The sequence below is a fragment of the Eumetopias jubatus genome, unplaced genomic scaffold (assembly GCF_037043125.1).
Source record: "Eumetopias jubatus isolate StellerSeaLion01/CBP00866 unplaced genomic scaffold, mEumJub1_p1.0 scaffold_4, whole genome shotgun sequence".
In the NCBI taxonomy this organism is placed as follows: domain Eukaryota; kingdom Metazoa; phylum Chordata; class Mammalia; order Carnivora; family Otariidae; genus Eumetopias; species Eumetopias jubatus.
Genome location: NW_028274810.1, coordinates 85,195,980 through 85,210,656, shown reverse-complemented (window position 1 = coordinate 85,210,656; position 14,677 = coordinate 85,195,980). Strand labels below are relative to the sequence as shown.

General features: G+C 51.4%; 1 protein-coding gene across 1 annotated transcript in view; it reads left to right on the top strand.

The window, feature by feature from the left end:
• The window catches only part of PTPRU (protein tyrosine phosphatase receptor type U), a 77,084-nt gene that overhangs the window by 26,992 nt on the left and 35,415 nt on the right, over positions 1–14,677 (top strand). The window contains exons 8-14 of the mRNA XM_028114028.2: positions 3,189–3,497; positions 7,628–7,737; positions 8,074–8,275; positions 8,636–8,738; positions 11,273–11,546; positions 12,218–12,254; positions 13,000–13,138. Of these exons, the coding sequence (XP_027969829.1) occupies positions 3,189–3,497; positions 7,628–7,737; positions 8,074–8,275; positions 8,636–8,738; positions 11,273–11,546; positions 12,218–12,254; positions 13,000–13,138 (1,174 nt within the window). The remainder of the gene's footprint in view (positions 1–3,188; positions 3,498–7,627; positions 7,738–8,073; positions 8,276–8,635; positions 8,739–11,272; positions 11,547–12,217; positions 12,255–12,999; positions 13,139–14,677) is intronic.

Below are 14,677 nucleotides of genomic sequence, written 5' to 3'. Positions count from 1 at the left end.
AATCAACAGATCAGTCTGTAGTCAACAAACTATTTGAGCCCCTGGATTTGCCCAGATTTGATCAGGATTGGGGGGGGAAGAGAAGAGGAAAGTGAGCTTTCTTTTCAAAGACCCCTCAATCCAGTGAGGTCGGTGGGGGCTAACACGTCTTTTAGAGTGAGGTACCCAAGTATGAAGGTGGAAATTTCATCCTCCAGGTTAGAGGTTTGTTATTTTGTGCCATACGAACTGGTTTTTACCAAAACCTGAGTAGGTTGCCAGTATTTAAAAATCTGGAGGTTTCACATAAAAACTGAATTTCTGGCTTCTCTTAAAAAAATGGGAGGATCTCGGGGCGCCTGGGTGGCTCAGTTGGTTAAGCGACTGCCTTCAGCTCAGGTCATGATCCCCGAGTCCTGGGATCGAGGCCCGCAACCGGCTCAGCGGGGAGCCTGCTTCTCCCTCTGGCCCTCTCCCCTCTCATGCCGTTTCTCTCTCTTTCTCCCTCTCTCTCTCAAATAAATAAATAAATAAATAAAATCTTTAAAAAAAAAAAAGGGAGGATCTCGGGGTGCCCGGCTGGCTCAGTCGGTGGAGCGTGCAACTCTTGATCTCCAGGTTGTGGGTTCGAGCTTCATGTTGGGTGTAGAGATTACTTTAAAAATAGAATCTTAAAAAAAAAGGGAGGATCCGGCCATCCCCAGTCTATGGTCGTTCACGGGAACATTGCCTGGAGCTGAGTAGCAGCTGTCCCCTTTGGATGGACACTTACCGTCCTGTTTGTCATAGTCCCAGCCCAGCCTGTGTCACCAGTTTACAAGTAACTTCTCATGTCTTTCTCTAAATGCTGCAGGAGGGCAAAGGCGGCAGTGCACGTTGGCCGACCCAGCATGGATGCAAAGGGGCTAGTGTCCCCAGGGGCGGGGATGTGCGCAGAGCTGCCGGGAGCAAATAAAGCACTGGGACTTTGGCTCCCTAGACCCCCTGGGACTGACAATACCCCTTGGGCAGCCAGGACCAGAGCCTGGAAGTCAGGGAATAAAGCAAGGATCTCTGAACAAGATGGCAGGGCGAGCGCACATGAAATCCGCCCCCATCCACTCCAAACTCCTAAGAATGCGGGTTAAAACAAAACCACACAGAAAAACACGAGGAAAATCTCTGGGGGCCAGGAACAGGTGAGGAAACAAGCGTGATAAGTGGGCTTGCAGCCAGCAGCCCTCGGATTGCAGTGAGCAGTGGGACCAGACCCTCAGCGTTCTTGTCCTGTGGGGATCGGGTCTGCCTTGCTTGTGGGGAGAAGGTAGCCAGACTGTGCAAGAAGTCAAGAGGTGGGCCTTGCTCCTAGCAGGTGCTGACATATTTCTTTGGTGGCCTGATACATGACTGGAGGCTGCCACTTGCCCGTGGCTCAGGGAAAAAAGGAAAGCTCCAGTGGAAATGAACTTTGTATTGTGCTGTACTTGGGCCGGCATTGTACTCCTGAGTCAAGAGCATGGTGTTTCCCTTTGCCTCTTCTTTGTAAAGAGCATCCTGAGCAAATGAATCCTATAGAAATGATAATAGGGTCATACTTAATCATCTCAAGAGGCGAGCAGCAGTGTTTTCTCATCTGCTCACTAAGGCGTGTCCTGAGAGTCTCCAACTGGGGACGCTTTGCAGGTGCTCATGGAACTTGAGGGTAATGAAACTGCATCTCACAGAGTTAGGGTGCAAGAAAGAGAAGATTGTCAGTAATCTTGGCTTCTTCCATCATTTCCTTGATGAGGAAATTGAGGCCCAGAGATTGAAGATCATGCAGCTGGTCAATGCAGATGGAGCACTAGAGGCTGAGCACCTGGGCTCCATCCTGCCTTTGCTTCAGAAGCCTTGGGTTTTTACATTTTATAAGTGGCTTCACAGATTCATCAAGAGGCTGTGAAGCGCAGGAACACGCTCCTCTCTCGTGTTGGGGGAGCTGTCCCTCCTGAGGCATTGGTGTGATTTTGTGGTTGTTGCTGCTGGACACTGACTTCCTCATGGGGAGGCAGGTGGTGGTTAAGAGTCTGGATTTTGGAGCCAGCCTGTCCAAGTTTTCATCCCAGTTTCCCTATGTGACTCTCTGTGTCACTGACTCTGGGCAACTTACTTAGTCTCTCTCTGCCTCCATTTCTATATCTATATGACAGGGCTAGAAATGGCACCTGTCTGTTGGATTACAGAGAGGATTCAATGAAATAATGTATTTTCAAGCCTCCAGAGCAAGGCCTGGCACATGCAAAGCACCCAGTACATATTAACTGCCATTGTTGTTGTTGTTGTTGTTATTATTTTAAGATTTGTTTATCTTTTTGAGAGTGAGAGTGAGAGAGTGAGTGTGTGTAAGGGGGAGGGGCAGAGGGAGAGGGAGAGAGAGAGAATCTCAAGCAGGGGCTCAATCTCATGACCCTGAGATCACAACCTGAAATCACAAGCTGAAATCGGGAGTCGGACCCTTAACTGACTGAGCCACCCAGGAGCCCCCTGCCATTATTGTTATTGTCCTTCTATAACAGATTGTATTTCCCTTTTTGCTTTGGCAGCCAGGGAACTCACCACCCAGTCTGAACCTTATCTTTAGACCTGCATGGGACCTAATGGCATACATTTCTGTTTCCCTAACATTCTCTGGCATTATTTATTTGGTTGTCATTTCACCCATCGTCCTCATTTCTACATCTTACCGTATTGTATATATTACTATAAGCTGTTTTAGAAGAAGTTAGAATTAATAAATTAAGAAAAATAGAGCATTTGGTCATTTCAGACTGTCCTGATGCCCTCCAGAATGGTCTTGAAATAGGAGGTGAATTGTGTTATTAAAAAAAAAAAAACTATAGCTAACACTTTTGAGGACCTGTTGTGTATCAGCCATTGTCATACGTGCTTTGCACACATTACCTTTAACTTCACAACCAATCCTGTGAAGTAGGGCATATTATCCCATTTTGTGGGGGAGGACACTAAGGCTCGAGGGGCGAAGGGACTCAGCCAGTGGTTGCCAGCAGCAAGGGTCAGAGCTTGGATTCAGATGCGGCCCCGTCTAACTCCAGCGCACACACTTCTACTCCCTGTTCGACGTTCTAGCTGGTCTCTTGAACTCTTGAGGACAAAGGACGAATGATTTCAGCAGCTGACTGATGTTTTCCTATTTCCTCTGCCTTCTGCTCTGTGCTTCCTGGGTTCCCCAGAACCCATGAGGGCCCCCAAAGGCCTGGCTTTTGCTGAGATCCAGGCCCGCCAGCTGACTCTGCAGTGGGAACCTCTGGGCTACAACGTGACACGTTGCCACACGTACGCGGTGTCCCTGTGCTATCATTACATGCTGGGCAGCAGCCACAACCAGACCGTCCGGGAGTGTGTGAAGATGGAGCGGGGTGTCAGCCGCTACACCATCAAGAATCTGCTGCCCTACCGGAATGTTCACGTGCGGCTCATCCTCACTAACCCCGAGGGGCGCAAGGAGGGCAAGGAGGTCACTTTCCAGACAGACGAGGACGGTAAGAGTCCCAGCCCCGGCTCCTGGCGTACTCAGTGCCTCCCACAGGCACCCTATGTGACACTGAAATGTTTTTAAAAAATATTGTATTTATTTTTTTGAAAGAGAAAGTGGGGGGGCGGTGTGGAGAGCGTGGGGTGGGGGAGGGGCAGAGACAGAGGGAGAGAGTGAATCTCAAGCAGACTCCCCACTCAGTGCAGAGCCCGACTCAGGGCTCGATCTCACGACCTTGAGATCACCACCTGAGCCAAAATCATGAGTTGGACACCCAACTGACTGAGCCACCCAGGCGCCCCCAGGCTGAAATTTTTGTAGGAAGTGTTTTGCTTATGATTAAAACAACTAGGGGTGCCTGGGTGGCTCAGTTGTTAAGCGTCTGCCTTCAGCTCAGGTCATGATCCCAGGGTCCTGGGATCGAGCCCCGCATAGGGCTCCCTGCTCAGCCAGGAGCCTGCTTCTCCCTCTCCCACTCCCCCTGCTTGTGTTCCCCTCTCTCGCTGTGTTTCTGTCAAATAAATAAATAAAAATCTTAAAAAAAAACACAACAACTCTAAGAGCAAAGTAATGATGGCTAATATTTATTCTCTGGAAGACTGGGTTAGATTAGTATATTTCTTCCTTATATGTTTGAAAGAATTCAGCAATGAAGCCATTTGGGCCTGGAGTTTTCTTTGTGGCAATGTTTTTTAATCATGGTTTTACTTTCTAAAATAGGTATCAGAATATTAAGAATTTCTATTCTAGTATCTGGTGTACTGGGCTTTAAGGAATTTGTTGATTTTACCTAAATTGTCACATTTCTTGACATAAAGTTGGTTATAGTCTTTTATTATATTTATTTAATTTCTGTAGGATCAATAGCGTATGTCCCCCTTTTCTTTCCTGATTTTGGTAATTTGTATCTTCTTGCTAGGGGTATATACATTTTTAATCTTCCCAAAGGGCCGACTTTTGGTTTAGTTGATTTGCTTTATAGTATATTTATTTTCTATTCTATATTTCCTTTTTTACACTTTCTTTAGATTTGATCAGCCGTTCTTTTAGCTTTTTGAGATGGAAGCTTACTAGATTATTGATTTTTGAGCCTTTCTTCATTTCTTACATATGCATTTAAAGCTATAAATTTCCCTCGGAGCCCTGCTTTAGCTGCATCCCATGAGTTTTGATATGTTCTGTCTTTGTTATTTTTCAGTTCAAAATATTTTCTAATTTCTGTTGTGATTTCTTCTTTGACTTAAGAGTTAGAATTACATTGCCTGATTTTTAAGACTTCCATAATTATCTGTGACTGATAGCTTAATTCTTCTGTGGTCAGAGTACATACTCTAATTTTGGTCTTTTGAAATTTGATCTTTGTTTTATGGCGCAGCATATGGTTAAATTTTGGGAAATGTTCCATGTGTAACTGAAGAAATTGTGTGTTCTGTCATTGTCGGGTGCAACGTTCTACTTATGTCAAAGCAATACTGATTATGCACTTATTACATGTCAAGCTCTATTGGGAATGCTTTTCATATAATCCCCATGACAAGCCTAGGTGGTAGGCGACTATATACTATCCCCATTTTACAGGTGAGGTCACATAGCTAGAAGATAGGTATCTGAACTGGATTTCAAACTTGGCTATCTGTTTCAGAGTTTTCATTCTTCACAGTGGTGCTGTAATCCCAGCACAGGTCCAAAGCCTTCCCCCAGATTCCTGCAGGTCTGCAGGTACTCTAAGCTCCTTGGTTAATAATTTTTCTTGACTCCCTACATGTGGACTTTTCTATTCTGCACAGCAGTGTCCCAGACACAAAATTCAGCTCCTTCCTTGATTTCCACAAAACCCCCCTTACACATGGCAGTGTGTCTGCCCTAAGCCCCGTGCTGATGCGCTGAGGTTTTGCTGGGGGTGGGAGTGAGGACTGCGGGGGGATTTACCCTGAGGCATTGCAAATGCAGAGAAGGGAAAACTTAACTTTTTTCCTTCTACTTGTCTTAGGTCCATTGGTTGGGGCCCTATAAATTAGCCTGAGAAAAGACATTAACAAGAGAACAACAGATACGAATTTATTACCATGTGTGTCACACACACACACACACACACACACACACACACACACACACACACACCACTCAGGAGTATTCAGTGATGAGTAGCTCAAAGGAGTGGCTGGAGTTTAACAAAAGAACAATGAATTTGTAGGGAAGCAACGTGATGGGAAAAGGACTTTGAGATTCTAGGAACAGCAGATTATGCGAAGGCAAATATATGGGGAAACCAGTGGTGGGTAAGGGCTAGTTCCGTAAAGTTTACAGAGATTCTTCTGGGCTGCTAAGGGTCTAGCATTGACTCAGTGCTTAACTTCTTTCCTTCCTGGTAGCGAGGGGAGGGGGGCACTTTTACAAATTTATGTCCTGCTTTTAGGCAAATGGGGAGGACAGAGAACTTTTCTTGTATCTGCTTCTTCTTGATTCAGCTCAAAATAATCCTTATGCCAAAGTGGTATATTTTGGGGTGGCCTATTCTACTACCCTTCACAATCTGCCTCAAGTTCAACATCAGACCCCTCCATTGTTAAAGTCTGTTGACCTCTGTCTGCCCCCTCCCCCAGGTACGTTGTGGCTGCTTTACCTGGCTCTGACCGGGCCTTACTTGGGCACTTGGCCTTCTTTCTTTGTCCCTCTCCTCCCGCCCTCCAATAACTGCTCATTACTAAATTTTTAGAATTTTTCGTGGAAACTTTAGTATGATACTTGTAGGAAGTGCACTTACTTGAAGTGGGCAGCTCAGTGAATTCTCACAGACTGGACACACCAGGATGACCCCTACACAGATCAAGAAATAGCATTAGCAGCTCCCCAGAAGCCCCCTTTATGTACTTTCCCACTCTCAACCTCCCGAGAGTAACCGTTATCCCAACCTATAATGCAGTAGATTAATTTTTGCTTGGTCTTGAATCTTCTATCAATGGAGTCATACAGTATGTATTGTTTTTATGACTGGCTTCTTTCTCTTGATTATGCTTGAGAGAGCCGGCCATGTGGTGTGTACAGTTCTAGGGAATTCATTCTTGCTACCGAATAGTCCATTACGTGAATCTACCACGTTTATTTTTCCTATTTTAAATTGTGCTGCAAAGAAAAATCCTTATAGATTCTTTTTTTGGGGGTGGGGTGTAGATAGACACATTTCTGATCGGTTAATGCCTAGGAGTGGAACAGCTAGGTTATAGGATGTGTGTTCACAATAAGTAGATCTATCCAGACGGTTTCCCCCCAAGTGCTCGTGACAGTTTACACACCCACTAGCAGTGTGTGAAAACTTCGGTCGCTCTGCATCCTCACTAACACTTGGAATTGTCTTTTTCATTTTATCAATTTGGCGGATGGATGGTAGGGTTGCCTTGTGAACTGTTCATTTTAACCCAGAGCACGTTAGCTTCATTGAACACCTTGGGCTCTGCCTTAGGATTTCGGCTTCCCCACAATGGCTTATCAAGGTGTTTTCCCAAAGACTCTACTCTTCCTAGAAGAAATTCCCTGTGACTGCTGTTGAGATGGTACATTAGAACAAAACCAAACAAAACCAGACCTGAAAGGGTTTATGCGAAAATGCAAATGGTGTCTCCCGGTGATGGAATTTAAGTGCCATTAATTTTCTTGATGCTCGTTTTGATTTTCTACACTGAACACAGTTTTTGTGTAATCAGAAATTTTTAGACAAGAAAACATTTCCTACCCATAATCCCGCCACTCTAATGCAATTGTTTCTATTTCTCTGACAAAGGTCTGTATTTTGTGAAAACCACTCAACTGGAACAAAATAGGAACATTCAGACATTCTGGGCTGGATGCCGCCTGCACAGTAATGAAAAATGCCAGCTACCTCCTTTGAGTTCTTAGGAATAGGTAGAATCAAATGAAGTTCCTGATATTTACCTTGGGGCTTTATGTCCATCATCACTTCGTTTAATTCTGGTGAGGGAGGGGTTGTTTTTCATCCCCATGTCACAGACGAAGAAACTGAGGCTCGGAGAGGGTGTAGTCTGAGCAGACCAGCTAGGAAATAGCAAGGCTGGAATTTGAATTTAGGTGTCTGGTTCCAAAGCTGGCTTTCCCCTGCCCTGTGCCACCTTCCCCTTGCAGTGCCTGGTGGGATTGCGGCCGAGTCCCTGACCTTCACTCCCCTGGAGGACATGATCTTCCTCAAGTGGGAGGAGCCCCAGGAACCCAATGGCCTCATCACTCAGTATGAGGTGGGTTTGGACCGCATTACAGTGGGGGTCCCTGGTGGAAGGTGGGCACACAGCTTGGAGAGGGAGGTGCATTGGGGTGGGGACAGAAGTGATCACTGAGGTTCCTTCCACTGGTCAGGGTCTGTACCCTGTGGGTTATGGGGACAGGGGCCCCAAAAGAAGAGAGGTGAAGGTGCCTAGAGAGCTGGGCTAATGGGCATCCACAGTCCCACTGAACCTCTCCCCTTTGCCCAGCCTTCTCCCTAGCTCTCCTGAACTATGATGGGTGGGAGGCTACGGGGCCAGTGATGACCTTCCCCATCTCTGTGCCCGCCTACCTGCCTGTCCTGCCCCCAGGTCAGCTACCAGAGCATTGAGTCATCAGACCCGGTGGTGAATGTGCCGGGCCCACGACGTACTATCTCCAAGCTCCGCAACGAGACCTACCACGTCTTCTCCAACTTGCACCCAGGCACCACCTACCTGTTTTCCGTGCGGGCCCGCACGGGCAAAGGCTTTGGCCAGGCAGCACTCACCGAGATCACCACCAACATCTCAGGTAAGCCCACCTGGCCATGGCCTGACCCCTTTAGAGGTGGCTCACCATCCCAGGGTTCTGTGGGTAGAGGGGGCATGGAAGGGGGTGGGGAGCGTCCCAGAGTTGTTTATAGAGGGCCCCTGCTGAGATGAATGTACCATTTAGGGATTAAGTTCAGGGGTCAGGGAGGATTAAGTCAGAGGGGTCAGGAGACTGTGGAATCTGAGGGCTGAGTACAGGGGTCAGAAGTCAGGGAAGCTCAGGTCAGAGGGAACAAGGCTGAAGGGGAGGAGATCTGAGGACGGGGCAAGGAGCCTAGGGGCCTGACCTTCCTGGTCTAGTGGCCAGGCTCCGTGATTATATCCCTGTCCCCTTCCCCAGCTCCCAGCTTTGATTATGCCGACATGCCGTCACCCCTGGGCGAGTCTGAGAACACCATCACCGTTCTGCTGAGGCCGGCACAGGGCCGCGGTGCACCCATCAGGTGGGAAAGCCTAGATGGAGGGATGGGAGGTCAGGGCCGTAGGGAAGAAGCCCCTCCTCTGACCCAGAGCCACCCACGTGGGCCAGCTCAGCCTCATCCTCCTTCAGTTTCCCACTCAGCGCTCCGAGTGTCTGGAGGAGGATGTTTTGTGATCCTGGGCGGGTGGAAAGCCTGCAGCCCCTCCCCTCTGAAGCCATGGGTGTCTGATGGTGATTTCCATGAGATCTTTGGGTAGTGTCCAGCCTGGAGAGGTGTGACTGTCCAGGCCTCGGCTGAGGGTCTTCCCTCAGATATCTTGGAGAAGTGAAACTCTGGGGGCTGTATTTCTTCCCAGCTTTTTCCCCAGAAGGTCCTGGCCAGGGAGACACAGCCTTCTAGAAGGTTGGGGCAGCCAGCCAGACACGGCCATCTCTGTGAAGTGGCCAAGAGCTTGGCTTCTCCAATTACTCTCCCTAGAGAAAGCTGGGGCTGCCTCTGCTGGAGAGAAGGTGCTGGAGACAAGATGGTGTGTGTGTGTGTGTGTGTGTGTGTGTGTGTGTGTGTGAGAGAGATAAAGACACATACTGTATACGTGTGATGTGTGGTGTGGAGGTGTGAGTGTGTGTGCATGAGAGAGTGTGAGGGTGTTTGTGGGATGTGTGTACATGCCTGCTATCAGCCAGACTCTGTGTTTGTGACTTCACCTGCAGGAGTCACTTTATCCTCCTGGCGGCCTTTGGGGGGGGTGGGGTGCTGTTACCCTTATTTTACACATCGGGAAACAGGCTCAGTGGCCTTAAGTCCCTTGCCCTCAAGGTCACACAGCTGGAAGGTGCTAGAGCTGGGATTGGGAACCCAGGTCTGTCTGCACAGCTTGTACCTTTTGAAGTCACGGAGCCTCCCTGCCCCTCTGGTGCACCCTGTCCTCCCACAAAGCTGTGTGCACTGGGAGAGGGGGACGGCCTGTATTTGGGTGTGGAAAGATCCTGCTAAGCCTCCGAGAAGGTAGTGGGTTGGCCATGTGCTCTTGACACTCCCTCACGTCCTCACACACCTTCTCCTGCTTTACCTCCCTGTATTTGCTACTGCAGAGCCTGTCCGGGCTGCTTCCCAGACTCTCCAGGGAGACCCAGGTCAGCGTCAGGATGTTTGAGGGGCATTTTGCATTTCCAGGAGCCTCAGGGCCCTTGTGTGGCTATGTCTGGGAGCTGGGAAACCCAGCAGTGCCTTCTGCTTTCCTGGTCCTCTTGAGAGAGCCTGTGAGACGGCCCATTTAGTGTCCCTCAGGGATGACGATGACAAGGTGGGGGGTGGAACATGGTGAGAGGGGGGAGGCATAGTGGCTGTGTGACCTTGGGCCATGTCCCTTTACCTCTCTGAGTCTCCTTTTCCTTGTCTGCATAATGGGGACCATCCCAGTCAAGATGCTTTGTTCAGTGTTGATTATTATTACCTCCCGGTGGGGCGTGGGGCCAGTGGAGGCCTGACCTTGGCCTGGGAAATGGAGGCTGAGAGGGGCCTGGGCTGGCGTTTGCCGTGCGCTAGTGACAGGGACGAACCTGTGTGGCCCAATCCCAGGGCACTGGGGTGATTCCTGCACAGCTCTGATGTTCGAACAAAACAGCCGGAGAGCCAGCGAAAGGCGTTCCTACTTCCCAGGGTGCAGCCGTCAGAATGGGTGCCACACGCCAAGACGTGACCGAGGCTGTGACTAGAAATATTTGAATTTGTCAGCACTCACCTGTTTACTCTCGGCTTTGTTCCACCGAAGATTTGGAGGAGCTCACAGCAAAAGGCCATTCAGTAAAGTGAGACAAATAAATAGAAACACACAAGTCGGGACCAGGAGACACACATCAGAGGGAAGACAGACGAGGGCACACAAATTAGCTGTCAGGACCCAGAGGTGACAGGCTCCGAGTTGCAGACTCGAGGCTGCCTCCAGGTTGGGAGGGTAGCCGGATGCAGGATTTGTGTGGCCTCGCTTGCTTGCTCAGTGGCTGTCTCCCCCACTGGAGGTCAGTTCCAGGAAGCCTAGATCCCCAAGTGCCTACCGAGCACAGGCCCAGCTTCTGAGCTCAAGCACTTTCTGAATGAATGAATGAACACGATGAGTCTGACTCTCATTCCCGGAGGCCCAAAGGGAGCCACAGGTAACTGGGGCGGAGCCCGAGGCTTCGGGTCCCCAGGTCCTTGGCAGGCATGGGAGCACGGGTTGAGGAGGGTCAGGGTGGGGCTCTAGGGCTTGGTGCCACTGAGAGGGGCCCACATTCTTTCCACCTTCGTCACAGTCCTAACAGCTGACAGGCACTGCCTGCTTCTGAAACTTGCCTCCTTCCTTATATTTAGCTCGTGGAACAGTCCTGTGATCACGCTCGCTTTACAGAGGAGGAAACTGAGGCCCAGGGAGGTTAAGAGAGTTGTCCAGCGAGTAAGAGGCAGAACCAAGATTATTCCCAGGCTGGGCCTGACCCCAGAGCCCGTGCCCTTAGCCACCAGATGGTTCTCCCTGTCCCCTGGCCCTGCGGTCACTGCTCTGTCCCCTCCTTGTCCAGCGTGTACCAGGTGATTGTGGAGGAGGAGCGGCCGCGGAGGCTGCGTCGGGAGCCAGGCAGCCAGGACTGCTTCCCAGTACCCTTGACCTTTGACGCTGCGCTGGCCCGCGGCCTGGTGCACTACTTTGGGGCAGAACTTGCGGCCAGCAGTCTGCCGGAAGCCATGCCCTTCACCGTGGGTGACAACCAGACCTATCGCGGCTTCTGGAACCCACCGCTTGAGCCCAGGAAGGCCTACCTCATCTACTTCCAGGCAACAAGCCACCTGAAGGGGGTGAGGGACTGGCAGGGGTTGTGATGGGGATAGGCTGGGGACCCCTCGGAGGAGCCTTCTGAGCAGCCCCCTAGGAGGCCAGAGACCCTCCCCGGCCCCGCCCCCTCTCCAGAACCCCCACTCTCCTTCCCTGAGCCTCCTGACCTCAGCCTCCTTCTCTTAGAGCATCTCCCCTTCCTGAGCCTTTCCCCCAGACTCTTCTACGTCTAAGCACCCCCTCCCTAGTCTATCCCTGCCCTTTCCCTGAGGCCCTAGTGTCTGTCTCAGGCTCCTCTCTCCCCAAGGGTCCATCTCCCGGTCCTGCTTTCCCCAGACCTTGAGGCCCACCACCCACCTCCTCCTGGAAGCCCCACCCTTCTCCAGGCTCCTCCTCTGGGGGCTCTCTCCTCCCCAGGCTCCCCTCTTAACCAGCCCCTTGGCCGCCCCCTTCCCACGCTGTTTCTTTCCCTGCTCCCCCTGAACTCATTCCCCTTTCCTAAGTCATTGCCCTCTTTTCAGGCCCCTCCCCCCCCCTGCTTCCCCCTCAGGCCTTCCTGCCGGGAGGGGTGTCTCTAGTCACAGTGAGCACTGGCTGAGCCCTGACCAGGCCCAAGACAAGCTGCCAAAGGATACCCCTGGGGAGGGTTAGGTCGGGGTTTCGGTGGTGCTGAGACCCGCATCTTTGCCTCCAGGAGACCCGGCTGAATTGCATCCGCATCGCCAGGAAAGGTAAGCCCCCCTGGGTTCCTTCCTGGCCTTCAGCAGTGGATTTCTCCCCTCTGGGCTCTTGGGGGGGTGGGCCCTGAGCTCCCAGAGCTGTGGGAGCAGGGGAGGGTGGTCTGGGTTCCCTTCCTGGTCCCCATTTGTCCTACCTGAAGGGCTCCTTCTTCCAACCTTGGGCAGTAGGACTAACCTCTGTCTCTCTTGTCATGGTCACAGAAGTGGCTTTGGCAGAGGCCTGGTACAGGTCTTTGGAGGGCGAGCCATTATGGTTGGGCCGTGGGGGTGATGGCACTGGGCACTGGCTCTGGATTCTGTATCTGCCCCCTTTGTTGTGGTGGGGGAGAGGTGGGCCCTGCAGTGTAGACAGGGAATGTGGTTGGTCCCCCATCCTGAGATGCCCTCAGCAGGTCCTAAGTACATAATTCTCTCCCCCCATTGCCTCTCAGGAGGGCAGGACGGTGAGTCTGAAGGCCCCAGACATCCTCCATCCCCTGTCCACTGAAGGATGGGAGGATTTGAGAAAGTAGAGAGGAAAGGGGAGCTCTTCCCAATGGGGTCTACGGGGGTGCAGAAGTTGTAAGGATGATGAAGGGGCAGATTGGACTGAAAGGCTGCCTATGAGCTGAGGATGGGGGGTAGTTGTCTTTGTGCACATGTGTTAGTATATTCCTTGGGACTCAGACTCCTCCAGGCAGTGGGTAGGTGGTCCCTATCTCCCCTCTGACCCTTTGTCCCGCTTTATTCTCCCCAGCTGCCTGCAAGGAAAGCAAGCGACCCCTGGAGGTGTCCCAGAGATCGGAGGAGATGGGGCTCATCCTGGGCATCTGTGCGGGGGGACTTGCTGTCCTCATTCTTCTGCTGGGGGCCATCATTATCATCATTCGTAAGGGGTGAGTGAGGCCGGTGCCATGACTCCCGCAAGGCTCCCTCACAAGCCTGGTGGGCAGAGAGGAGCAGTGGCTGGGGCCTGGGAGGGCAGCTGTCTGGTGAGTGTGGAAGGTTGCCAACCTGGGCATCCAGCCTGAGGACGGGCCCAAGCCAGGAAGTGGGAAGCCAGAGCCTCTGCAAATGAAGCTGCGCTGGAAGGGCTTGGCTGGAGCTCAGGTCTGGCTGGTGCCAGGTACCACTACCCAGGGAAGGGCGCGCGTACCTGCTGCCAAGGACCTGTGCTGGAAGTGGGCATGGGCTGTTCCAATGGGGAGGGTGTGGAGGTAACCTGACTTCGAATCTCTAGCCCCCTGCAGACCTTTGGCCGACTTGTCTGCCCTGACCCTGGGGTTGTGGTGCTGACCCTGAGCAGTGGGGGTGGTGCTCCCTCCTTTTCACACCAAGGACCCTGAACCATGGTTCTTCCTGGGCCCCATCTTCCCTGGGCTCAGCTTGCCCTGGACCCTGTTACTCTTGATCTTTGTGGAATCCTCCTGGGCCCATGACTCAGAGGAGACTTCGCTCCTCCCATCCCCCAGGCCTTCAAAGTCTGGCGTGCTTCTGAGGGGTGCCTTTCCTAGGGCATTTTGCAGTGGGCAGCATGAGTCCCAGCACCTCTTAGGATCCAGAACTTAGAATTTCAGAATTTCAGAAATCCAGGATTTGGGATTCTAAGAATCTCAGAATTTAGAATTGTAGAGGCTCCGAGCCCAGGAGGTGAGAGCTGCGTGGTAGTTCGAGGACATCTGGTCTAGTGGTTTTCAAATCTTCTTAAAGCAACAGAACCTGTTTTCAGAACACCAAATAAACCTCCCCTAGGAGGCCCAGTACACGGAGCAGATGAAGGCTGAGCCTCTGGTTGAAGCAGGGGTGGAGGCTTCTGAGACCACTCTGGTTCCCCTCCCCTCCACTTCATTCCCCACCAGGCAGCCCCAGGACACTGGTCCAAGCACCATAATTGAAGGGTGGAGATGTTGAGGCCCCAAGGGGGCATGGACCTGCCCGAGGTCACCCAGGGCGCCCTCTCCCAACCTGGGCTCTGCGCACCTGCTTCTGGGCTGGTGCTGGATCTCAGGGCTGCCAGGAGCAGTTAAGTAGGACCAAGGGGGATGAGGGAGGACTGGCTAGGGCTGCATTTCCTGAGGCCAGGCACCGGCAGAGAGAGACTCTCCCAGAGAGTCCGGGGGTAGGGTTTCCAGGGCATGAAGCTGATTTTTTTCCTTCCCTAGTCCCTACACAGCTTCTTGGGATAAATTAAACTACATCATTTCGTGAATATTACTGTGTGCCCAGGGCTTCACACACACCACCCATTAGAACATTAGTTATTGAGCACCTACTGTGTGCCAGGCACTGTTCTAGCACTCAGGATACATCAGAGAACACTTCCTTCTTGGATCCTGACCCATGAAGCAGGTCTGAGCCCCTTCTCACAAATGAGGAAACTGTAATTGAACGACTTGACCATGTCACTCGGCTGGTAAGTGACAGGGCCTGGCTTG